The sequence below is a fragment of the Macrobrachium rosenbergii genome, chromosome 13 (assembly GCF_040412425.1).
Source record: "Macrobrachium rosenbergii isolate ZJJX-2024 chromosome 13, ASM4041242v1, whole genome shotgun sequence".
Classification (NCBI taxonomy): Eukaryota; Metazoa; Arthropoda; class Malacostraca; order Decapoda; family Palaemonidae; genus Macrobrachium; species Macrobrachium rosenbergii.
The window spans coordinates 21623918-21650534 of NC_089753.1; the positions used below are offsets into that span (position 1 = coordinate 21623918).

At 36.0% G+C, this 26617-nt stretch overlaps 1 protein-coding gene across 1 annotated transcript in view; it reads left to right on the forward strand.

The window, feature by feature from the left end:
* LOC136844986 (TLC domain-containing protein 2-like) overlaps window positions 1–26396 on the forward strand; it is a 51849-nt gene extending 25453 nt beyond the window's left edge. The window contains exons 2-6 of the mRNA XM_067114487.1: window positions 14924–15006; window positions 15203–15332; window positions 17374–17603; window positions 19851–19942; window positions 20684–26396. Of these exons, the coding sequence (XP_066970588.1) occupies window positions 14924–15006; window positions 15203–15332; window positions 17374–17603; window positions 19851–19942; window positions 20684–20809 (661 nt within the window). The 3' untranslated portion in view covers window positions 20810–26396. The remainder of the gene's footprint in view (window positions 1–14923; window positions 15007–15202; window positions 15333–17373; window positions 17604–19850; window positions 19943–20683) is intronic.
* The last annotated feature ends 221 nt before the right edge of the window (window positions 26397–26617 follow it).

A 26617-nucleotide genomic window follows, 5' to 3' on the forward strand; every position in this document is an offset into this window, starting at 1 on the left:
TAAAGGAATCTTTAGTTTATTTGTAGATAGGAAGAAAGAAGCTATCATTTTCCTACTGTTGTGAGTCACTTGTGAGTATTGAGTAAGAACTAGTAAAGAATTAGGTGAGAGAGAGAGAGAGAGAGTAGAATTGCGGAAGTAAAAGAAGTGTCTGCTGCCCTGCTCAGCTGCTCACGTGCTTCAGCTCTTTTCCGTCATTGCTGTCATTGTTTACTTCCGAGATTCCCACGATTGTATGCACTGCATTATTATTCATTGTGTAAACTGCATTGTTATTCATTGTGTACATTGCATTATTATTCACTGTATACACTGCATTATTATTAATTGTATAAATGCATTATTATTCTGTCATTGAGGTCCAGCCTGTGAAGGAATAGACTCAATAGATCGTCCCGCCGACGTCCAAGGTCATTAGACCCAATTTGTCATATTACGCTCTTTTTTTTAGTGATGTTTCGCTTTTTCGTTCAAATGTCTTGCAATAAGTTGTTTAAAAACTGTTTTACTTATTCTGCGTGGTTTAAAGAGTCGATTATAGGCATATAGTTAATAGGGCATGGTAATCTCTATAGTCATCATGACAGGGAATACAAAAAATATTGAATATTAAGATTGCAGGATGTTCCAAAACTCAGATTTTGATTGATTCTGTGTCGTACTTTCTCAGTGCGGTTTAAGGCGGTTGAATCCGTGTCTGTTTTTTTATAGAAACTTAAATTTTTAGATAAGAGAGACAAATATTAAAAGGGAAAGTGTTGATTATTTTTAGTTTTACAACGCTGTATTTTTATAGAGCTGTAGGATAGTCAGTATAGGCCTATGTTTAATGTGGAATGGTAAAAGAACAGGGAACGTGGACAGAAATATTGAATATGAATATGATATCATCTTAAAGAGGTCAGATGAAAATACCAGTGGCATACCATCAGATTTTTGTTTTGGCGGCTCAGCGAGGCAATATGATGATAATCATTCTCCCCTTCCTACCTGGCGTTTCCTGTTTTGGCTTAAGCCCAGCATTTTTTTTTTTTAAAGTACTCCCTTATTTGTCTTTATTATGAGTTACACGAAGAGCGTTTTGAATCTCATGTCATATAGGCAAGCGCTACTAGAAGGTGTATTATAGCAGGTGTTTGTAAACATCTGGTAGGCCTAGTACTATCCCTTATATGTTTGTCAGGTGTGGGTGTAGGTCTATGGGCGTCTCCATATTGTGGAGGTTCGCGTAGCTATATAAAGGCTTTAAATAATCTCTCTCTGTCTCTCTCTCTCTCTCTGTCTCTCTCTCTCTCTCTCTCTCTCTCTCTGCTTTTTGTTGTATTTTATCTCAAATTATGTAGAACGATGTTCTAGAAACATATTTTCAGACAGGGACGGCTACGCAACACGCGAACTAGCCTCACTCACGCTACATGCTATTTACATGCCCCAGCTAAAGAGGAGATCTATTGTTAATAGGAAGTTTATGAAACCAAATTGAATCGATTCTGCGAGTCGGGATACTTCCCTTTCTAACCCTCCTCTCTCTCTCTCGTGAGTATTAGCCTATCCCGTAGGATGCAAGCAGGTAAAGTTCTCTCTCTCTCTTACTTTTCGATTGAGTGCATTAGTTTAAACAATGGTACGCTAGCAGGCCGTCTCTCTCTCTCTCTCGTGTGGATGCATTAGCTTATCCCGTGGGATGCAAGCAGCTACTCTCTCTCTCTCTCTCTCTCTCTCACACACACACACGAAACGTTCGAACGATCGATTGTTGTATAATGTCAAGTAATTTCCTTCTCGCGAAGTCCAGAGTGCATTTAACCCTCTCTGGTTGCCAAAATATTGTTAGAGTTTTATATTGTGCTGCGTGCCTTTCCTTTCCTCAGGAAACCCACCAGGCAGTTAGGGCGGGTCACATAGCAACATGATGTTACTGTTTTAGCCGTGCTTTATCAAGACCACTCGGTGGTCTTGGTTTTATTCGCCTGGTCTCCTCTGCTAGGCCTAAGGGCTTCGTTGTATGAGGGATGGTAGAAGACGGAAAGCAGTGCACCTGGGTTAGAACTGGACGCTGTAGTATTACTTTGAATTGACATGATATTATAAAGTAACTAGAGGAATATTTGACCAGAGTATTGAAGATTATATTGTTAGATTGGTTGGTTGGTTCAGATTAGGCCTACTTTGCTCAAAGGCGGACCTTGAGTCTGGTAAGGTGCTGAAGGGGATAACAAGGCTGATGCAGACCTGTGGGTGCTGTCTAACCCACAGAGATAGCGTTTGATTCTTCAATCCTTAAACTTTAAACAGAGTTTATAAAAACATTGAATACCAATAAAACTGTACTGTAGGCAAAGTAAATGTCAGTATAAAAATGTATTATGTAAACGTGTGGTAAAAAAAAGCACCACCTACAGTATCATTCAGTGGGCACACTGTATGCGGCATCCTCTCAAAGAAGAATTGGACGAGTTAATGAAGATATACACATTTTATGACCATTAGGGAAAATTCTCACCAGTTTCATTTCACAACTCGAGTTACTCGTCCTTGAACAACAGAAAAGGACCCCACTCAGCTGCCTGCATCTAAAGAAAAGAGAACGACCAAGGCAATTGTGACGCCGGACAATTCGTCATCACAGCAATTGATGTTTCGTGATTGCTGTGACTGTTTCTAGTTGACTTTGATTCAACGGCAGCTCGATTGCAAGCAAGCACCGTGGTTTCATAGGGGCTGTTTCGACGTTTTATGGGTAAATCATTCTACAGGAGGTTGCTTAGAAAGTTCAATAGCCATTTTTTATTTGATTTAATGATTGATTGAAATCGCTGAATAATAATTATACTGTACATGCAAGGAATGCATTCGTGATTGAATCAAGCACGACTCCAAACAACTTTAACTGGAAAATGGCCGCTGGCCACTTAGGACCTGAACTTGTGAACAAAGGGAGTCTATTCTGGCAAGATCCAGATGAACAATAGTACTATATGTGTCTCTCAGGGCACACTGCGGTCACGTACGGAGTAAGTAGCCAGCGAGTCGAAATTATAGAAATTATGAAATTATACGAGAAAGGGATACAATAGCAGGGAAGGTAGTGACGTCAGTGCACCTCGCGTAGCCCACCGTAAGCAATACTTAAGGTTCTTTGCAGCGTCCCTTCGACCCCTAACTGCAACCGCTTTCATTCCTTTTACTGTACCCCCGTTCATATTCTCTTTCTTCCATCTTACTTTCCATCCTCTCCTAATAATCGTTTCATAGTGCAACTGCAAGGTTGTCCTCCTGTTGTTACACACCTTTTAAACCTGTTTACTCTCAATTTCCATTTCGGCGCTGAATGACCTCATAGGTCCCAGTGCTTGGCCATTGACGTAAATTCTATATTCCATTCTACTCTGCAGTAGCCTCTTTCGAAACGGATACGCGAGAAGATACCAGAAGCATTATGATAACGCCCACAATGCAAAAATGGTCGTTTTGTTCATTGCTCAGTCACGCGCAAATAGTTTCTAAGGACATTGGTTACGAGCGAAGTTACCTTCAGTATTGATTGACCGACCAAAGTTCTGTTGGCAGCTTTCGACACATAGGGAATTGTAAAATATATATAGGTGGAGTTTTGACTAATGATAAAAATGATCTACGGTTTATGTACAAATCTCGGTAGTTCCTTGGTCGAAACCCTTGTTAGGAATTTAAAGCAAAATTAACTATACATAATATAATATATATATATATATATATATATATATATATATATATATATAATATATATATATATATATATATATATATGTTTCAAAAACTACATAAATAGTTTTGTATATATATATATGTATAGTATATATATATATATATATATATACATATATATATATATATATATATATATATATATATATATATATATAAATATATATATAATATTATTTATAATCTCGAAACACATGTATGTAGTTCTTATAACAACTGCTTTGAATCTTGAATCGCACAAAGAAAAAAAAGGGGGGGCGGCGGTGGAGGGGGGAGAATGTGACATTTGAGAAGAAGTTATCCAACAGGTGCGTTATTTTAAGTCTCCAACCTTCAAAGGTTAGGGTAGGTTCTTTTGCTCCAGTCCGCCTCTGACCAGTTGCTCAGCGACCTTTGAGAATTTCATTATTCATTTGCTTTCTGTAGTTTTTATTCTGGTTTTCAGTTCAGACTTGTGTATGATGTTATATTTCCAATAATAATAATAATAAATTTCCAACGCCGCATGACGTAGAGGACTTCAGTTATATAATAATAATAATAATAATAATAATAATAATAATAATAGTAATAAATCACTACATTCAATTAAATTTAATCCAGTTCTTTCATTCATTGTTAACATATTCCTGTTTTGAATATTATTATTAACCATTTTTGCCCTTTTTAAAGAATGATTATTATTTATGAGTCTATGTCCATTGGCTCGATACCCCCAGAGATATTGTATCCCAAAGGACGGACGGTCTTGCCTCAGTCAATATCACAACGGGATTCCTAATTAACGCTGAGAGAGAGAGAGAGAGAGAGAGAGAGAGAGAGAGAGAGAGGAGAGAGAATCGGTCACTGTTATTCACTTGGTCCTGGTAAGAATTTGTCATCGCATTGTCTCCATTCTTCCAGGTTACGTAAAGAAGAATGTTGAGATTGTATAACCACGTTATGGTATTTCGACCTTGGGAGCCTTATACTGTTGTAGGGCCTACCTGGCGTTTCGGGTGTTCATTCAACGTAAGTTTTGTTGTTATCCATCAGACACGATGTTTCCTTGAAAGTCTTCGTTATCTATTTATATGATTTTATGGTTTTACAGAATATTGTTTCATAAAGGATGTTCCCTACAATGTGATATCTTCTATAGCAACGTCGTAATATAAATAAACCTTTATTAGTTCGATAAAAAAACGCAATTGTCATTCAGCGTTACTGCGAAATGTCCATGAATAATTTCGTCAAAATGTGGCACACAGATCAGACCAAGCCTCTTACCCAAGAATACAAAATTCATTCGCAATTGTTGTATGTGAATACCGCCTACCAAATATACAGTATAGTAAGTTGTATCTAGATGTTGCTTGTATTTACGAAATGGCGACTTGAACATTGCATCTGGGTAGTAAATGTTAACAATTATATTTTATTGCTCAGTGGCAATTATTATATATTGTGCCTGTATACCGGATGATATAGACGGTTTCCACATTCATTATCCAGCAGTGAAAGCGTCTGGAGATAAAATAACGCTTGTGGCAACTTTGAAACGCACTTTATCTGCAGATAAAATTAGTCTCGTCTTCTTCTCAGCTCAGTTACTGTTTGTAGTTGCGTGATTACTACCACACTGAACACGGATTCAGCTATGCACATGTGTATACTTTAGTATGTAAACTGCCAAGTTTCAAAATTCAAATTTTTGAACGAAAACCTTCCCTGCATAATCGGGCTTACTTGCGGGGAATTCTTACGCCGGAGAAAGGTGGTACTAACCTTTTTCAGCATGTCAGATTGTTGCCACCTAGTTGACAAGCTTCTTTATTAAAACGACAGTAATTTTGGGAGTAATTGATTAAAATATCATGAATCTCTACAATGATGCCATGATCCCACTTCTTCCATTTAAATAATCTCAGAAAATTACTGCACGTATCTTGTAATCATCGTGTCCAACTGATGTTGGTGTTTGAAATTTTCTAATCCGTAAAATTTTACCTTGGTGGTTTAGGGATGGATTAATAGTTAAGCATTAGTTTGTCAGATCATATGCCATCCATATGCCTTTGTCATTAATGCCATTCATATGCCTTTGACCTTGATGCCATTCATACGCCTCTGTCATTAGCTGCGTCATCATCAGATATGCTGCAGCTACAGTACACCTTAAGCAAATGCTGACATCACTTCCTCACTTCTATGTAACTCCAATCTATCGTACTCTGAAGTCCGGAATTGATGATTTCGGGTGTGAGTAATACTGTAATAAGCCCCTGAAGTGTTTTATAAACTGTCTGGTTATAAAAACTCTACAGGAACATAATGAAAGCGATTTCGTAGTTATGAAAGGCTTACGAAAGCACTGATGATTTCGAGCGGTTGGTATCCCTGATAACGTGTTTGGCGCCAACTGTTGCATGTGTTGCCAGAATGTATCGGAATTTTCGTATAGGAGTGTTATCCGTAAAACTAAGAATATATTCATATTGCATTTTAATATATGATGTCTATATTAAGGGTCTTGGATAACTTTCGTACCAATGCGTGAAGTCGATTAGATACATTGAATTTACGTGAACGGTATCGTGCGTATGAGATGTCATTGAGCTACATAACATGGCCTTGCGAGGTTGAAGAGTATAACATATCCGTCGTGTTCCTATCAAGAGGGTACTCCAATCGTATCGGTAATTTTATTGGGAGTGCAGATGCTGCTTGGAAAATTATCATAATTTCGTAAAGGTGCGTTCATGTACGAAATACAAGAGCGATATCTGTCGCTGCTCGATAATTGAGGAAATTATCACGGGAGCTTTTGTTTTTAAATGCTTTCATGTACAAAATACATCAGCAATAGCTACGTCGTTCGATAACCGAAGAAATTATCATGGGATTTTTTTCCTTGTAACAAGTACATTTTAGAACGTAGTTTCAGCGTAAAGAAAGAGTTGCTACTGTACAATCTTCGATCCTTCTTATCAGCCGACCAAAAGTAGAGCCCCAAGACTTACGTAGTACCACCCCTTTATCAGTACTGTTTTAAAACATACTCATTTGAAAGATTTCCCAGATAAAACTCGCCAATTTTATAACTCTCCCTCACTTATCTTTACGAAATAGGCCAAATTGGCTTTGCTTTATGTTCTTAATAGTTGTTGTTTTATTAGTGATGCTCAGAGAGAAGATAGATGGGAGTGAAAGTTTATCTGTAATTAATATTAATATTTACATGAATTGCGGATTACCCATTACGTAGAAATGGCTGGAATTTGGAATAATCTTATAATTTATATTTGGAATAATTGTAGCTTAAGTATTTTACCTGTATATTGGTAGCTACACATATTATATATATATATATATATATATATATATATATATATATATATATATATATATATATATATATATATATATATATATATATCCTTTGAATGAATCGCTCTAGAATGTGCTGTCGACTTTTTTTTGTAGGGGATTAGAGCCAATTTTTGGAATTAAGCTGCCAACCCCACGCATGTTTAAGGACCGTACATACTAAAGACATACTATTTTCTGTTGGTTACCCATCCGAGTATTGACAACACTAAACATTTTAGGTCAGCCAAAAGAATAAATAAATAAAGATAGCTAGGAACAATAAATGGGAGAGTTTGAGGGGGCGGGGTATTAGTTACTTAACTGGTCTTGCTCAGGTGTTATGTAGACTCAGTCGGGTGCGCTGTCACGTGTCTTGGGGGCTGCTTGAATCACGCAAATCGATTATAGAATCAATTATAGAAATGCCATGTTATGTTCTGTTGTGTTATGCAGAGAAAGAACGATATGTTTGGAGACAATGAATACAGTTTATCCTATGGACAAATTCAAATCGGGAGAAGATAAGTGAACGACCGTTATGACATAACTTAAGCACTCACCGTGAATAGCAATTTTCGATGGAGCTAACATCAGTAGGACTAGTATTTGTAGAATACGATTAGTCATCCGCTTCTTTTCCTAATTGTTTTCTTGTTGATTCGTTATCAAGACGTTATAGATTTATGGTTTCTGCGTAGCAAGCCTCAGAGGTGGTGAACTTTCTGGAATTCTTCCCCTCTCTCTCTCTCTCTCTCTGTGTGTGAGTGTCATTTCGAATGTTCCAAAGAGTTCTGAACAGGGCCTGTCACCAGTCCCTCTTTGAAAACGAGGTTCTAATTATGGCTTCTCTCCCCTTCCAAATTTGGTTTCCAGTTAATTTGATTCTTGTGTCACCGCTGCAATTGAACGTCTTTCTAGCTTAAACGCACCTGCTGTGACTGTTAAGAGACTGATTCATCATTTTAAGGAATTTTTTCTAACGCAGCTGTGTCATGCTAATTCGTCAGGTCATATATACACTTCGTGTTCCCCTCTCTCCCGTGCAGCTTCTTGGCTGTCAAATACTGACTCATCTTCGAAAGGAAGTCTTCTTCATTTAACATAAGCTGGATTTGGCCATCTGGCATTCCAGTTGCCTTGACACAAAGCATTGATTTACATTAATCTGAAGTTTTAGACCTAAAAACCCTATTTCAATCTAAGCGTGCGTTTCATATACGCAGCTTATTTCACTTTCAGGATCGTGACAATAACATTATTATCAATATATTGAAATAAAGAAACGATAAACGGCTTTGTAATATGATTACTTAAATATCCCCCTTTACTGAAAGTTGTAAACAACTTTTTCTTTGAAATAGTACCTGTCAAAGAAGTACCTTTATTCGGACCTGAGAGTTGATTTTTTAAATTCTGCATCGTGAGAGTCGCATTAGCACATGTAAAACGATCCACACTCGCCATATGAGTGGGCTGAAGGTTTGTCACACGAGACCTGAAAAGGAAATATTCGAGTACTTTCTACGGTAGGAGAACGTCGTTGTCCCCAAGTGTTCCTGACATGCCTGATGTATAAAACGTTTAAGTGGGCGGGGCATCCATTGCTCGCATTCCTTTGATTTTATAACCTGATATTTCACTGACAGAATTTGTTCAGTAAAGAGATATAGAAACTCAATTGTCAGTTTTTATTAGTATGTTTAATTTATGCCAGTGCTCCTCCATTACATCGAGTTTTACTCAAAATGTGTCAGTTTCGTAAGCGGGGTATTCTCGGGGATGTTGGCTAACCTGCGGATTCATTGTGTGACGTCACTGTGAGGGGTGGGGCGTGATTAAGGGATAAGAGCGAAATACCTGTTGTACTCGTGCACCGTGAACCCGTAGCTACAAGTTTTTTTTTTTTTCTCTCTCTCTTTTCTTCGGGGGGTAGAGGTTGATTTTTTCCTTTAGGGGTTAAAGCGCGCTTATGTATAACCCCCTCCTGCAAAAGAAGAGAGAAAGGAAGGGAAGAAGCAAGGTCTAGAAGAGGGTACGCTCTCTAGACCTTGGGAAGAAGGCTCTAGTGGTTAAACTGAAGACGCTGTACAGGAGACGTTTCTGACTCTTATGAGTCAGGAATCACAGAAACAAAAGAAATTCATTGGAGGGGCGCTTGTAACATAGCAAGTGATATTCTCTCTTTCTATTATATATATATATTATATATATATATATATATATATATATATATATATATATATATATATATATATATATATGTGTGTGTGTGTGTGTGTGTGTGTGTGTGTGTGTGTGTATAATGTATGTATGTATACTGCAGAGAAAAGAAATGCTGTGAGCACGTCCAGGTTTATATTTCAACTGCTTCAGTGATTGTTATTTTTATATGTAATTATAACCTCTCTTAATATCATCAGCAGTTATGTAGTCAGGGAATTACGTACTTGTTATCTCTAACTTTAAACGCAAAACGAGAGAGAGAGAGATAGGTTCTGTGGGGAGGTCTTGACATTATAAGTGCGCTGGACAGCCCCATAAATTATGGAGATAGATGAATCCAAAAGATAGTCACTCACCGAGCGATCTTTGCAAGATAGAAGGAGGTACTGCATATGTCCTTGATAATCATTCATATATATATATATATATATATATATAATATATATATATAATATATATATATATATATATATATATATATATATATATTTATTTATTTATTTATATATACATACACATCTATATAAATATGTATGTATCAATATGTGTGCGCGTGAGTACATCGGTATCGGGGTTGACATACACAAGTTATCCTAGACAGACTGGAACATTAACTTGCATCCTTGATCTTTTTGTTTTGGGAACATCCAATAATTCCAGACTGTACTCGATTCCTTCGGAATGAAACTTTAATGTTTTAATCTCTCTCTCTCTCTCTCTCTCTCTCTCTCTCTCTCTCTCTCTCTCTCTCTCTCAAGTTATTGGTGTTGAAGACCATCGTATGAAGAGAGGTCGCTGGCTGACCTTACAACTGTTCTTTTGTTAATAATTCCTTATTTGTTAGGAAGGAGGAGTATGTGAAAATACAATTTAGGCCTAGCGCTGATACCTTTGAGGTCATTCAGCGGTGAAAGGGAAATTGAGAGTAAAAGGTTTGAAAGGTGTAACAGGAGGAAAACCCTCGCAGTGACACTATAAAATAATTATTAGGCGAGGGTGGAAAGTAAGACGGAAGAAAGAAAATATGAACGGAGGTACAGCAAAAGGAATGAAAGGGGTTGCAGCCAAGGGCCGAAGTGACGCTGCAAAGAACCTTAAGTAATGCCTACAGTGCACCGCATGAGATCCGCTGACAACTTCTCCCCTATTGGGAGTTATTTGTTCGTGACCTTCATGTGGCGTCGCTCGTCGTCAGGGCTTTTGTGCCTTCCCCTTGAGTGCTGAGTACGTGACTCAGGGGTTCCTCAGGGGATGTGGAAAGGTGAAAATGAAATCCCTTTAGGGTTGATTCTTTGGCTCTAATAAAAAAAGAGAAGAAAGTGTGTTGTGTGTGGTACGTCGATGCTTCTTCTTAAAACGCTTTACAAATGCCGTATTTGTTTGCTAAGTTTTATGAAACGCTTTGTACAAATGCCTCTATATATATATATATATATTTGTTTGCTATGCCTTTGTTGTATTTTTATGAATATTACTTGCTAGATACAATTGTAAAGATGATGGTGATAATGATGATTGATTTAATTTAATTTGAATTGATTGTATGAAATCTGAAATTTAAGCTGTCAAGCCAAGCTTAAGATAGTAAAAAACGGGTGTTGGAGTGGTTGGACATCAAGTTAAGAGACCCTAAAAATAAAGGAGGTGAAGTATAAGAATCTAAAGGTGGAACTGGGAGAAAACCTCACTGTTTCACTAAGAGGTAACAGAGGTGTTGGGCAGCAAGATTGGCTAAAGGAAGCGTGAATGGAGGTCAAACAAAAGGCTCAAAAAGCGCAGCTACGGGCTGAAAGGAAGCTGCGGGCACCCTTTAGTAAGCCTAAGGTGCAGCGCGTGAGGTGCACTGACGGCTCTTACCTTCTTACGGAAAAGAATGGATCTTTGAAATGTCGCATAGCTAAAATTGTTCAAGAGAGCTGTAAACTGTCAATGACAAGTCAACTCGACTCACTGTGGTAATGACATCAGTATTTCATAATATTCAAATGCACATTCCTCCTCGGGAACTGACGCCATTACCCTCAGTGTCGACAAAATCGACTCTGTTGTGGGATAGCTGTGACGACCCTCCAAGCAAACCGACAATCTGTCGACGACTTTGTAAGACGAGAGTAAACATATCGTACCTGGAAATTAATGATATTTCCACTATCCACGAACTTAGTTTTTAAACTTTAAAGCCCAATTGAGACTCTGTTTACATAAAATGCCATCCCCGAGTATTTCTATATAAGTTCATGGCGCGCGCACGCAAAGACCAAATCTATTGAGACTGGTATTACTTGGATGAATTACTGGTAGGCTACACCCAGTACTTTCTTTTATCAAGGACACCTTTCGCTGAGGCGGCGGTTGCCAAAGTTTTTCTCATTGAAACCTTTGCATTCCTGAGCAGGGCGAAAACTCTCTCTCTCTCTCTGCAACGTCAATTTTTTTGTCTACAAGTTTATTACCGTCCGTTTAATTTTTTTTAAGTTGAAGAATTTGTTCTGTGAATTCCATAAACCCGTGGTGTTTACGATCACATGTTGTGAAAGTGTTTTTCGCCGTGTTGTGCAGTCATTATTATTATTATTATTATTATTATTATTATTATTATTATTATTATTATTATTATAGGATGAAGCGTAAAAGGTAGGGCCTAAGACGGATGTTGCAAAATAAAGTGATAATGGTAACTCTAGTACTATCTTGCAGTATGAGCTGAGCCATTCACTTTACTGTTCTCCAATCACACGGGTATCCGTGTGAAATGAAATTAATAATGAATATCTTGTTTTATTCACTTTTTAAATTTTTTTAATGAAGTATTTACGTATTTCGAATTAAACACCAATGGTACACCATACATTAACGTGATAACTTCGTATTGCACAGTCGGCACGACGCTAGACATATTATATCAATCAGTCATTTTATCCCCGAGGCTTTTTGGTATTACGGGTTTCATCGAGTTTTGCTTTCTAAGTTACTGGCAACGTCATGTCCGTGCAGAGTGAAAACGTCGTGGAAAAACGGAGGCAGGAAGGAAATTACAAATTTTAGCAGTGTAGGTCAGGAAGCCAAGATCAGCGGGTTCGCTGAGTTGCTATTGTAAACCGGTATCAGGTATACCAGACCCTCAGTTGAAGCTATTCTTGTTAGTTAATATTTACAAACACAGTCGACTTTAATTAAGCGACCAGCTCTGGATAACTGATGTCGAAAGATGATATAATTCAGTTAAGTAGTCATAAACTTCAAGGTTCACCACATGGTTGCAAGATTTTTAGAATAGGCCTATGTGCGCTAAACGTGAAGCATAGGAGAGTGTTACACGTGGCATTTACCCATGTAAATTGTCTCTCACCGTCCTTGAACTTTTGACTGCAATTGAACACGTGTTCTTCTCTACTGAAGAACATTCTTTCGTACCCGGAAAGCATTTCGAAGAATGCCGCGTTTGGCGCATGTGTGTAACAGGCTGATAAATAAACCTAGCTTTGTTTCATGTAATGGTCTTGGTTTTTACTCATTGTCGGGTCTCTGAATCATGATTCACACTTTTTGATTAGTTTTTCTCGCAATGCAAGCTAGTGTGCAAAAATGACAAGATTGATAAATAAAAGCCAGTTATATTTATCTATTTAATTGTGGAACTCGACCATGACCTGGTTGCTTGGACGCTTTCGTCTCGCAGTTGTCAGTTAGTGTTTTGTTTTTATTTATGGCAAGGCTACACAGTAAATTATGTCAGTAACATGTCTTTATTAGTACTAAGCAAGATAAATTTACTGTTTTATTCAAGTTGTAAGCACATTACCCTCAGAAATGTTGTTTGAAATAAAGTTGGTGAAAATGTTTTGAGATCAGACGTATTTGAGCTCCAGTGATGATGGAAAATAAAAAAAGAAGTAAAGTTTAATGGAAGGAAGTCATTATGGCCTCCTCCTGTTTGTAATGGGGTCTTGGCTGCTGTTTCTTCTCGTACACGTAAAGCTGCAAGACTTAAGTGTCTACTCATTTCACAAGCGCAGTTCCAAACAATCACTCGCGCGCGCGCTCACACACACACACAAACACACACACGCGCGCGCAAGCTGGCAGATTGTAGAGTCAATCCACAAGTACAGTTAAAAGCACATACGAACTTAGACAGAAGGAATGACTGTATTTAACAATTATGGTTGCTCACAAACACGCAGAGAGAGAGAGAGAGAGAGAGAGAGAGAGAGAGAGAGAGAGAGAGAGAGAAATCCCTTGGTAACAGAAAAGGACAGTTGAAGGGAAAAGGACAGGATGAGGCCGTTTACCAGCAACAGGAATGATTTACTCACAGAATGAGGCAATAGACGGGAGGAATGTTATGGGAAGCTCGAACCTTCCCGTTTCGTTTGTTATTTTTGCTTCTTTTCCATGGTAATTCACTCAGTCCCTGTCCTGCATTAGTTTTATTGGACTCATGCCTCCAATTTTCCTTTGTACGTATTTACATTTATTCAGCACAAGCTGTGCCCAGCCAGTTGATTATATATTGAGTTTGTTGCATGTGAATGTTTGTTCAGCTTTAATAGTAATAATCCTTGTTATGATTATTTGACTTGAAGTCGCTGAGGCAACAAGGTGGCCGTATGTTTCTTTTATGCCACTATTATATCGTAATACATTTTCTTGTATAATAAGATACATTAATCCAGAAAAAACAAGAGTAAAAATCCTGTAATTTTATAGCAAAAAGGTAGTGCCAAATTAAAAAAAATATGTTTTATTTCCCGCTGGTTAATGTCGACAATTTTATTTTTATGCATTTTCTTTTACCAACTGTCTGGATATAATTTTACATGTACGCATTAAGAGCTTGGAAAACGGGTAGTGTGGGAATTGCTTGCTTCAGTGGGGAGGGTAGGGGAGAACTGTTGGCCGAGATTCATACTGTGGAGAGGGTGCTTGGTTGAGGTGGGGAGTTGTAGGGGACGATGACGCCAGTAGCAGCAACTTCTGTAACGGAAACTTGTTGGTAACATAAAGTGCGCAGCGGGAACTCGTTCTGGTTGCAGGAGGTCCGGACTAGCAAGTGTGACCGAACTCAAATGCAAGTGTTCGTAGCACCCCCAAAACTAATTTGCATTATGCACTATACTGAGGACATGAATTGCCACGTACTTTTAGACACTTGCTGTGGAAGTAAAATAGATTTTCCTGTATTGATGGTAGATAATATGAACGTACATACTTCGAATATGACTGACCATTTTCTGTCTTTTTTTCTGGGCCATTGTGAGAATTAACCTTAGAATTTTCATGTTTCTATCGCATAGACCAGCGGACAGCCAGATGGGTGGATAGAAGTTTTTTCTTTTTAATGTCATGAAACAAAGGATTTAAGGAAATAGCGTATTTTGACATTTCTCGGACGGTGTATAGATAGCAATTTAACTACTTAAATTGTGAGAGATTGGACCCTAGAGTTGGTTATCTTTAGAAAAACCTTATGTATTTTACCATTGATTTGATGAACATATGGTGTATCATCACTGAAGTTGTATATTGTATTTGCTCTTATTTTAACTGAGTAAGGCTTTGTTTTAGTCGTATATTACCTCACATTTTCTCATTTTTCCAGCATTTACGAACATCCAAAACTCGCCGAAGACTTAATCGACACATACACCCGATCGTCTCACATACTGATCTCTGTCTCCGTTGGTAAGTTGATTCTTAATCATTATATTGCTGCAAGGACTAATTTTTCTTTGCCAGCTATGGTTTATAAAAGATCGTTATTGTAACATGATCTTATTAAAGATTAAATAATGTTTCGTAAAAAAAGAATTACGCAGGCCTATCCACATTTGTACAAGGTTAAATCCTCCATATTGTAAGTTATTCTTCTACCTCGCAGGCTATTTCATCCACGACTTCTTCGACATGGCCCTGTGCCACCGAAAGCGCTCGTCGTATGAGCTAATGGTTCACCATGCTTGTTGCATAGTCTGCTTTGGGTTGGCTGTGTGGACTGGCATGTTCATTGGGTAAGAGATTTTTTTGCATTTTCGAAATTACTTTTTATTTATTTTTATACACTCTCAAAAAACTTCCTCAACACTAGGAGGCTGACTGACATACTCACTTCAAGGACTCGTCAGCAGCATGTAACGTTGCACTCACCTGACACATTGCGTCATTCACCATCACCTTGCATGCACTTGTGTTCTGCGGATGTTAAGATCCTTCTAACCACTTCTCAATTATACACACTTTTCCCCAACCTATTGTTCTCCATTCTTTCTGCATAAACAGTCCAATTCATACACTGATCCATCCTTTCACTTATGCTAAATTTTTATGCCATTCTTACTCATCACCACTGTCACTCTTTGAGTTCTATACTGTACTGACTACATACACTGCACAAAATATCATCCTCACAGCTTTATTCTCTTTTCTTTTATTTTCATGCAACATCCATACATCACTTCCATATAGAAGAGTTGGCTCAACAATCCCATCGTTCATTCCCACTTTGGCTTTCATTGACAATCCAAGTCTCTCCCAATTCTTTTACAACCGTGGTTCTTAACCTTTTTCAATGAAAGCACCCCTTTCAAATCAGCAGTCAGTTTTTGCACCCCCTGAATTGCTGAAATAATAAAATAATGATTATTATTATTTATTTATTTTATTTTTATTTTTAGCAGAAAAAGAACATGCATATATAAAAATATATTTTGATTTAATTATTCATAGGCATCCACGCACCCCTTTAGGAACCGGCTTCGCACCTTTGGTTAAGAACCACTGTTTTACACGCACCCAGTTACAGTACTTTCTTCACCCAATTTGTGACACAATATTCATCTGCCGTAGCGTTCACTCCTGAAAACCTGTACAGACGCTCTACAAATCAAGTGCATTTACTTTTCCACCTCCCATGTTAACATTCATAGTAGCATCTCCCTGGTTTCAATTTATTGTCATAACCTTCTCTACCTCACATTTACTCTTAGGAAATATTTTCTAACTTTTGCAAGTTTCTGCAATATCCGTTCACTGTTTTCAGTCACTCACTGCTGTATCTTCTGCAAAATCCCATACTATCTTCATGACCCATTTTCTTGTCCCTCAATTTTGCACCCTTATGTAATATATCTTGCATTTATATCTCACACACACACATACATGCATCCATAATACACACACACACACACACACATACATATATATATATATATATATATATATATATATATATATATATATATATATATATATATATATATATATATATATATATATATAAAGTTGTTTCCCAAAGGATGGTTCCAGAGAAAAACAAGCCAATAGCTGCTGTAAAGTTAAGGATATCTTATATTAGTTTTACCAGACCACTGAGCTGATTAACAGCTCTCCTAGAGAGGGCTGGGCCGAAGGATTAGACTTATTTTTACGTGACTAGAAACCAGTTGGTTACCTAGCAACAGGACCCACAGCTTATTGTGGGATCCGAACCACATTATACCGAGAAATGAATTTCTATCACCAGAAATAAATTCCTCTAATTCTTCATTAGCCGGCCAGATACTTGAACTTGGGCCTAGCAAGTGCTAGCCGACAACTCTACGGACTCGCCCAACGAAGAACTAATAGGTGCTGTAACATTTATCCTATAATCACTAAATCAAGCATACCCTACTCCTTTCATGGAGAAATTTTCCTCAGCATAACTGCAAGCACTTTGATACAGCTATGCAGAAGGCTCCTCAGCATATCAGCCCCCCTCCCCTCTTGCACACACACACACACACACACACACAAACCGCACACCTTTTATTGCTGAAAAATATTTGAGTATATTTAATCCAATGTATGCATGAAAAAATTATTTTCAGGTATTACTTGGCCTACATGTACAATGCAAAAAATGCAGATTTCAAGCTAACTTATAGAATTTTGCATTCATTTTTTGTATGACTTTTTCACTATGTTCACAACCAAGATTAATTCTTTGTAAAATGTTCTTGATCTCTGTGCTTGTGGTAAACTTCTGATCTTCATAACTTGACTTATTTCCAGGTATGCTGTCGTTTCACTTTTTGTTGAAGTGAACAGTATTTTCCTACACATAAGGCAGTTGCTCATCATCACAGGAGTAGATAAAGAAGAGGTGCGATATCGTATCAGTTCCATGCTGAACATTGGCACGTTTGCAATATTCCGTATTGCTGTCTTAGGGTGGATGACTCGGTGGATTGTCTTGCACAAGGATGACCTATCTTTGCCAGTCTATACGTTAGGCAGCGTAGGTAAGAGATGGACTGTATCAGTGATTCTGTTTAAGTATGCTAATCTGTAAACACCTGGTGATGAGTTTTGAGTTAATTTGTACATGAAACATTTCTAGCAGAAAGGACATTGACAAATGTGCTGAAGGAAATCTATTCTTAGGGGTCACATGGGCATGTTTTTTTTTGTATTCTTATTTCAGAACATAATAAATCTATCAAATTGTTCCACAAAGCTTGACATGTGATGAAACATACATGTAACTTATGACCAAGTGAACAATAATCTGTTAACAAATAGTTTATTGTTTTTTGTACTTTGCTGTTCACTCAGCTTTAGAAAGTGGTTGAACACAAAGACATAAACAAGAAGGCCTGTTTGTATGTAGCAAGAAGTCATTTTGATTAGAAGACAACAATCAGTGCCCACCATGTGAATATCTCGAGTCAGACAGTGGTCCTTGGTCAAGGGCTGAACATTTTAGTGTGAATTATACCCCTTATTCTATTCCGTAGTTGTTGAAAATTTAAAATTAATATCTTTTGTAATCGGGGCATTAACTCAAATATTATGTGAACCTGTTATTGTGGAATAACAAGAAGTAGACATTGACTGTCCTTAAATATTCTTTAATTATCTGTCTGAACTACACCAGCACCAGTCAAGCTGCTTTAGCCACTCCTTACTTATTTTTACGACCGTCTTTTCCTTATAGTTGGACCTGACAAGGAACTATATTAATTAGGGTAATCTAAAATGCCACACAATACTTTATACTCATCGATGTAAATACTGTTCATTTACACTTGATAATCTTAACTATTGTTATAGCACTTCCATGCCTAATCCTCTGGTTTAATTCATTTAGTACTGTATTCAAATGCCACACACCTATAGTTCTATTACATTACCTACTAAAGTTGGAAATAAAGCAACTAACAGTTGCTAAATCTGATTATTTACGAGCTATTCATGAACCTCACATGAAGAGAGAGAGAGAGGTGGGGGAGGGGGAGCTTTTAAATCAGTCAGACAAGTCTTCAAAACTGATGATCTGAATGTACTGGTTGAATTTACCTTAGTTTTTCTTTGAGATGAGCCCACAGACAAGTTTTCTATGCAGGTGAACTGATTGCACATGTAATGCACTGATTTTTTTTTTTTTAAGATGAAGGCAGACATGAGTAATTCACAAGAGTTACATAAACTGACAGATATCTACCTGAAGAACAACTAGAACTGGTAGCCAGTATTTGAAATACAAGCCCAAACATTTTGCAACATCAGACAGCCCTTCCTGATTGAAAACTCTTATTCAGATGTGTTTCACTCAAAGTTTATTCATCTTTATTTTTTTCATAAAACTTTTTTAATGAACTTTCATTTAATAAAATGCCAGTAAAATTATTTTTTTATGTATTAAGCTTTATAAATTATTCACTACGTAAACTGGCTGCTTATATTGAAAGCAGTTTCCAGATGTATGTACAAGGTTAAAATAGAGGAGTTGTAGATTTACCACACCCATGTGTTAAATTTACCAGTGAGCGCCCTTAACTCAAATTTTTGTAGGTTCCAGTTACGAGAGCTAAGTGAGGAGGGTGTGCAGGTACTGTACTCCTCAGCTGACAAAGTCAGAGACTATTTTTCCTTCATTTGTCTGTGTGTGTGTCTGTCAGTGCCTATCACCCTCACCTTGTCCTCACAACTTATATACAGTTGAAGGCAGTTCAGTCAAAATTGGTACAAAGACAGCCATCATGCATAAATATGCCTAATGAGAAATAGTACTGTATGACCATTTCATGTATCCATTTGAAAGTGTGCACTTTGTTTTTTTTCATGTAAGGAATTTGCCAAAATGCAGAATCATGGGTCAAAATACCATACATTTTTTTAATTACAACTCCTGACCTTGGCCACAACTCTTGAACTACCTGATACTTGTATGAGCTAGGCTTCATATTTGGCATGCTTAGGCCACTAATAAAGCGCTTTCAGATGACGCCCCGTTAGGAAAATTGTTGGTTATCTACTTTGGCAAGCACCATGATTGTGCCTTTATATATTCCATTCATCAAAATGTTCTTAGAGGGAATCTGGTCGGGGTCACTAGGTGATGTAAATTGATCTACTCCTAGAATGCCTTCTTTATTAGCAAGTAGTGTGTTACAATATTGATCACAGGGTATAGTATTTGTGAGGTAACATATAAGCATGGCTATACAAATAAAAATAAATAATCATTGCTTTAATATCTTTTTCAGTTTTGGCGGTAATAATGCTGATGAGTATTGTGCTTTTCTGTCGGATTTGCATAGTGGACTTCACAAAGAAGAAACAGAGAGACCACACTATGGTAAGACCAGCAAAAAGTACAGTAACATGTTAATTGAGATTCTAACTTTATGAATTAAAGACTATTTCTGGTACTGTAATTTATTTATGTCATTTTACTTCATTAAGCGTAAGATTACAGAAGTAATACTGCATTTTACATAAGTTTTGATAGGTGTTCTGTGAGTAGGTAAACAAGGCACTGTGAGTGAAGGGAAATTAATGAGAGTAGAGGGTTGCTGACTGCCTTCCAAACTGATTGAAAATTTGAATCTGCTGCTTGATATTAAGATTAGCACTAGTTTAGATGGTAGTTCTGAGGCGACAAGTCTGTAACATAATTTCTTCACTTACCTTGAGAACACCTTTAAACTGTAATGCTACAACTGTACTATTATTTGCATAAAATAGAACATAAACCAGAATACAAATTAGGTGGTGGTTTTGAGTTGATTGGTTGTATGTTGATGTGCTAGGGATACCCTGTATGACCAGTACATTAGCCCTTGGTGGGTTTAGTGGTCATTATTGTGCCTCTTTTTCAAGGGCCAAGCTATAGGCCTGCATTTCATTTATAGTATTTGGTCTTAGTGAGACTAGGAAAATTGCTGGGCTAGTCTCTATATACGGTCTGTCTTGGCATGATGTAGATGTAAAACTTGTACAACAATATTAAAATTTTTTAATGCACTATTTTTTTCTTAGCACATCCACAATTATATGTAGTATGCTATTATTACCCGTGTTTTTTTTTTTATTGTAGGTTGCTGATAACACCCACAAGAGAAAAGCAAAGGACGCAGAGGAAGCACCAAGCGGGATGTCGGGGAAAACAACTTTACAAGCAGCAAAGCTTTACTCCAACGCTACAAATGTTCATTTAGATTAGTAAATTTCTTATGTAAGTTCATTCATTGGTACAATGAATTACGGTTTTAGCCACGTGAGTTTTAAAGTAATATGTCACTCTTCACAAAGAGCTGCATTTTGTTGTAGAAATCATACTTCATTGATTTCCTGATGCTCATGACTCTGTATACTGTAATTTTCTCATACGGTTCCTGAGAATGTTCAGGTCAGTGCCCAACGTTATCAGACGCTTTTAGGTATCTAGATTTTTATTACCAAATGTCTATGTTAAATGTAAGTTCCTTTTAATGTTGTATGACAAAGCAAGTCTTTCACAGTTTATCTCAATACAGAAAAGCCATAGGGTGATAATGTACCATTAATTAAATGCATGTGTCACCAACTATCATCACAAGAAGACAGCAGTCATGTGTTAATGGAACTATAAAGGATTTAAGCAAGCCACATGCACCCCTGTATACAGTATACATTTTACAAGATAGAAATATACTGTACATGAATATGGTTATTCAACATGTAGCTGTAGAATACCATACTATATCTCAGGATCAGTATCACAATTGCCTTGATTTGGACTTCTTTTGATACTCAAGAGATTTCTGACTGCATAAACTGCATTGCCTTTGTAAGCTGACAGAGGCCTTTTCAGAGTACTGCAGCACTCATTCACCCATCTCATTTTATTTCTTTACTGAAACTGAGGCAACTAATTTCTAGAGCTTCAGATTGCAGTAATTTATTTCTAAGGATTACAGAGTACTGTACTGTAATATGTGTAGCTGTATCTCTTCAATGAAAAACAGCCACACTATTTATCATTTACTGAACACATACAGATTCAGTGTACTGTGTATTATGAGTGTGTATGATGTAGGTTTGTATATGTGTATAAACTGCAAATAATAGAAAAGAAATGTAAAGAAAGAATTGAGTGAAGTGAAATATAGGAAACTAAAAGTACTATACATTTTATAGGAAAGTACCTAGAGATATTTACTGATACATTTAGCATTTACACTGCTACATTCCATTATGAAAGAAGTGCTTATACAGTCCAAAAGCTTATCACATTTTCTAGTTGACCAGTGGTATTTAATTAGGCACATCAGTCAGTGGTTACGAGTTCCAACCCTTCATTGAGGTGGAAATTTTATTGCCGAATTTACAAGGAGATTGGGAGTTCTTTTAAATATGGATACTGTGCAGTATATATGTCAAAGAAACTAAATATACAGTATAGTTAAATTGCAAACACCTGTAAGTTCTTTTGCAATTCTTTGAATTCTAAAGAAAACTGCTTTTGTTTATGTTATTTAATTTAGTAAATGTTTTCAAAAGTGATGACTAAAAGATATACTGAAGAACAAAACGTTTTAGGAGTACTAACCTTTTTGTGTATAAAACATTATAGGGTGATTCCCTAGGTTTGATTTAAATTTGTTTCTCCTTAGATCATGGAGTCATTGTACACTTCTTGTGTACTATATAAAAATATACAAGTCATAGTAATATTTTGAGTAGTTTTAAGTATAACAACTTTTCTGGTCACAAATGTATTTTTGTATTACTTTTTTTTTAAAACACTATTTTCTATATTCAAGCCAGCTGAGATGTTTTGAGCTTCCAAACTTGAAAGCTACCATGATCAAATATTTACTACTACTTAATATTTTAAAAATGCAAGGTCACTCAATATTGTAAAATGTGAGAGGAAATACTGGATAGTTTAAGGGATTAAAATTTGGTTTAAAGTTTTTATCAACATTGCAGACATCAAAAGCGACAAAGTTAGAAATATGTAGCTTAAGTAACCCTAATACTTCTAATACTGACAGCTATTATGTAACTGTTACCAATTATAACTCAGTGTATTGTGGGAACAGAAAACTGAAATTGTAGCTTAGATTTAGAAAAGGTCCAAACATTGCTGCTGTATTGGGAAATAGTATGTCATAGTTAAACTGTACCAAGGTGACACATAATCAATCAGACTTTTTGTTTGTAATACATGAGCAATTTCTGTTTATTATGTGGTAATACTCTTTCGCACAAAAGAAAAGAGAAAGAATAAGTTATGTGTATTTTTTGGATGTACGATAAAGTACAGCTGTTTATGAAAAAGTCCTCTAGCAGTCATCTGAGTACCGTAACATAATATAAGGAGCCTAATCAGGAAAAGGAATGTTTTTCAAGTAGATTGATTTACTTGAAGAGTTGCCTATCATGTAAGCAGTGCTAAATTGAAAGACTTTTTTGAGCTGGGTAAGTAAACAATTGTGATATGTGTACCACTGTGGCCTGAATATTTCAGTTTTTTATACTGAAGCGAGGATTTATATTTTACTATAGTAAGATGAAGGTTGTGAATCTAGATTTGTAGCTTACGCGCCTTGGAAAATACAAAAAAAAAAAATGGGGAAAAAACTTTACTACTAGTATAAATCTACACATTGTAGTTGCACAAATTCATACATATTCTTGCTAAATTTAGTGTTGGCTGAATGCTACATTGAGCATGGTGCTTGAAAATTTACATTCTGATGTACTGTATTTAATTAACAATTATCACGGTACTTGATTTCCCTGTATGTGTATCTTATATATATATATAACTTGTTTAATTGTTTAAAACTGATTGATTTCCATGGATTATATATACATATCTATATATATATATTATACGTATACAGTACTATATTAGGCTTCTCTTTTGTTGAAATTTCCTAATTTGACACCTCCCTTTGGGTTAGGCAGGTGAGTGTTAGGAATTCTAAGTCTGGTCATTAAGTCTGATTTACTGAAGCATATGCTTTACCAGTTTTTTCTGCTGAATACTGTACTATCACTGAATAAATATTTAATGTACTAATACACAATAACAATTACTGTATGATAAATTACTTGCATTCCATGTGATTTAACTTCATTAGGAAGAAGTGGTTTAATATTTTCTTGATATATCAGTGATACTATGAGTGAACTCATTCATTTTACTCTCCAATGATTAACCACAAAATTACTCTGATGAACAAAAGCAGAAGGCCTTTGTATGATGCAGTATTTTCCGAAGCTTATGACATTACCATAAAAACAAACATCCTTGGTTTTCTCTTTTGCTGATCATCAGATTGGGAACACTTACAGAATTTTCCTGTGACAGCTGTCTCTAGCAGTTTTTTCACATGAAGTATAAGTGCGTTAATGTAACAGGTGCCCTTTAGCCTGAGATATTTATCAAATTATGTTTCATATGTGGTACAGAGTAGAAGTTAACGTGGTGCTATTCAAGAGAGACAAAGGCAAAAGCACACTGAGGTATGTGTAATACTAACGGTTTCATACTTTTTATGAAATGGCTGATTATTAGTAGCATTTTTTAACGTGGAACAGTTTACTTGGAAGGTTAATTTGAAATCAGTAACATGTTTTTGGGATTATCTTTTGTTTGTTATTCTTTTAGTAGTCCATGATCTATGCTCCCACAGATTTGAACAATTAATTTTAGGTTAGATTTAAATGATTTCAAGAATAAGGCATTTTTAATTTTGTCCTGTAAATATGTCTGACGTCATTCTCCTAGTAGTATTTATGTCACTTGTGTAGAAGAGTAGAACTTCTGAAGGCCATTTGTGTCATATACCCTGTGTCTAGTCATGAGCACATCTTTGTGTTTTGTACAAAAATAAATACAGACAGTGACACATGTAGATGTTATTCATGCAGAGATGTTTCAAGTTCCTTAGGAGAAGTTATGGTTATTTCTTTGGCTTTTTCATTTTTCTGATGATTTAAGGGACGTGCTGATGCCATAAGGCCCCATGAATAACATGGCTTCCTGACCTTATGGTCAGTGGGATTTGCTTCAGATTTTCACCTTCAAGTTTTTATGATTAAAGTTGGAAAAAACTGAATCCATTTTTCATTATTTATGTAGACGAAAAGTTGCAGAATAAAACATTTTACCCTAAAGACAAAGTTTACTTAAGTTGTTATACAGTACTACAGACCAACAAAGTTTCATTGAATTCTATGTAGTCATTTCTGAGTAATGAATTTTTACTTTTTTAGATTAGAAGTTTTGAGAAAACTTCAAAGAAAAAATTGTGTATTGTTATAACATCAAAATTTTGATAGGTAGAAAGCTGATTTTTTCTCCGAAGGTACTTCTACAAATAAGAAATATACCATCACATATAATTCCCCTTGGTATGGTGAATTCAATATTTAATGTGTGAGTGACAATTTATCACAAAACTGTATGATCTAATCACTTATACTTGAAAGTTGTGATTTTTCTTTAGTCACCCTACTATGATATTTTCTGTATTTTCATTTTCATGCAAGGGATTTTTGTGATTATTTGGTGCTCAATAAAAAAAATTGGTCGTAAAACCTTTGCAAAATTTTGTTGAGTAGTACAGTAACACTTTAGAATGTGTCTACTTGGATATTAAAATGTTCAGAAATGTTGATAATTAATTTTTGGTAATTTCTTGAAATTTGGCCACTGGCATGCCCCATTTAAGGACAGAATCTGTCCTGTCTAGTTTCACCAATAACTAATTTCTGGGCTGATTTCTTTCTTGTTTTCTGTACATTTGTTGGCTTTTAATATGTAAATATTTCTTTTTTACCGTCCCAAGTCATGGCCAAGTTTGCACTTTTTTTTTTTTGTATTGTAAAGCATTTTAGACATGCCTATTCCCTCTTGAAAAGAGAAACAAAAAAATTAGCAGTATTGAGTTTACAAAAAATATAAATTGAGGAACAAAGATTTGTATTTCATATATAGTTATTTGAATAGTACAGCACATTTCGAACTAAACTAGTCACAAAATGTTTAATGATAAAAGTCTAAATAGTGTATGAAGTAGAAGTTTGGTTCCACATGAAAATTTGACAATACCTACTGTATTTTATGGCATAATTACCTATTTTCTGCAACACTCACTTTTATTATATAGATATATTTTTCAACACTGCTGGAATCTTTATATAGTATGCCATACAGCACAGTACTAAAGTGTTATTTCATACTTGAAACCATGTTTTATGAGACAATTTTTTCAGGACGGGCAATGCAAATACATGATTCAGAGTTATACTTTTGGTGCTAACATTGCAAATAATATAATATTTAACAGTTTAAGAGTAAAAAAATCTACTTTCCATTTTGCAAAAGAAGATTACTCCAGTTTTTCAAAAATATACACAGTAAGTACACATCTTAAAACGCCCCAGGACTTTCAAGTATTAGAATTGTTATCATGTCTGCAAGGTCTTGAATTTATGGACAGTCAATGCTTAATATTTCATTTATGTATTCTTATTTTGGCTGTAAACTTTTGTTAGTGGATAACTGGTCTTGCCATACCAAGACATTCCTAAACCATTTTGTAGCTTGTCTTGTCCTTGTTTTAGTATCTTTTGGACAAAATGTGTAATTAGGAAATGTTTTATTTCCATTGTATAGTATTGTAAATTGTGTAAAATACCAAACTGAACCTAGGAACAGTAAAAAAGTCTGATGTTTTTTTTTGTTACTTTTTCTTTAAATTATTTTGACATGTTACTGTACACCTCTTATAATAAACATGAAGACATTATTATTTTATTGGACATTCTTCCAACCTTTATGTACTTGACTACACTGCAAAAAATTATCCAGAGAAAAATGTACTGTCAGTGCTCGGTATATGGCTGTTGGGTTCATTTCTTCAGGACTAATTAAAAAGTAAATCATACAACCAGTAGCTTTCAAAATGGATGTTTCTGGTGATTGTAAGTCATCAGCCTATACCAACAATTTCTGCTAGCTAAATGCCAT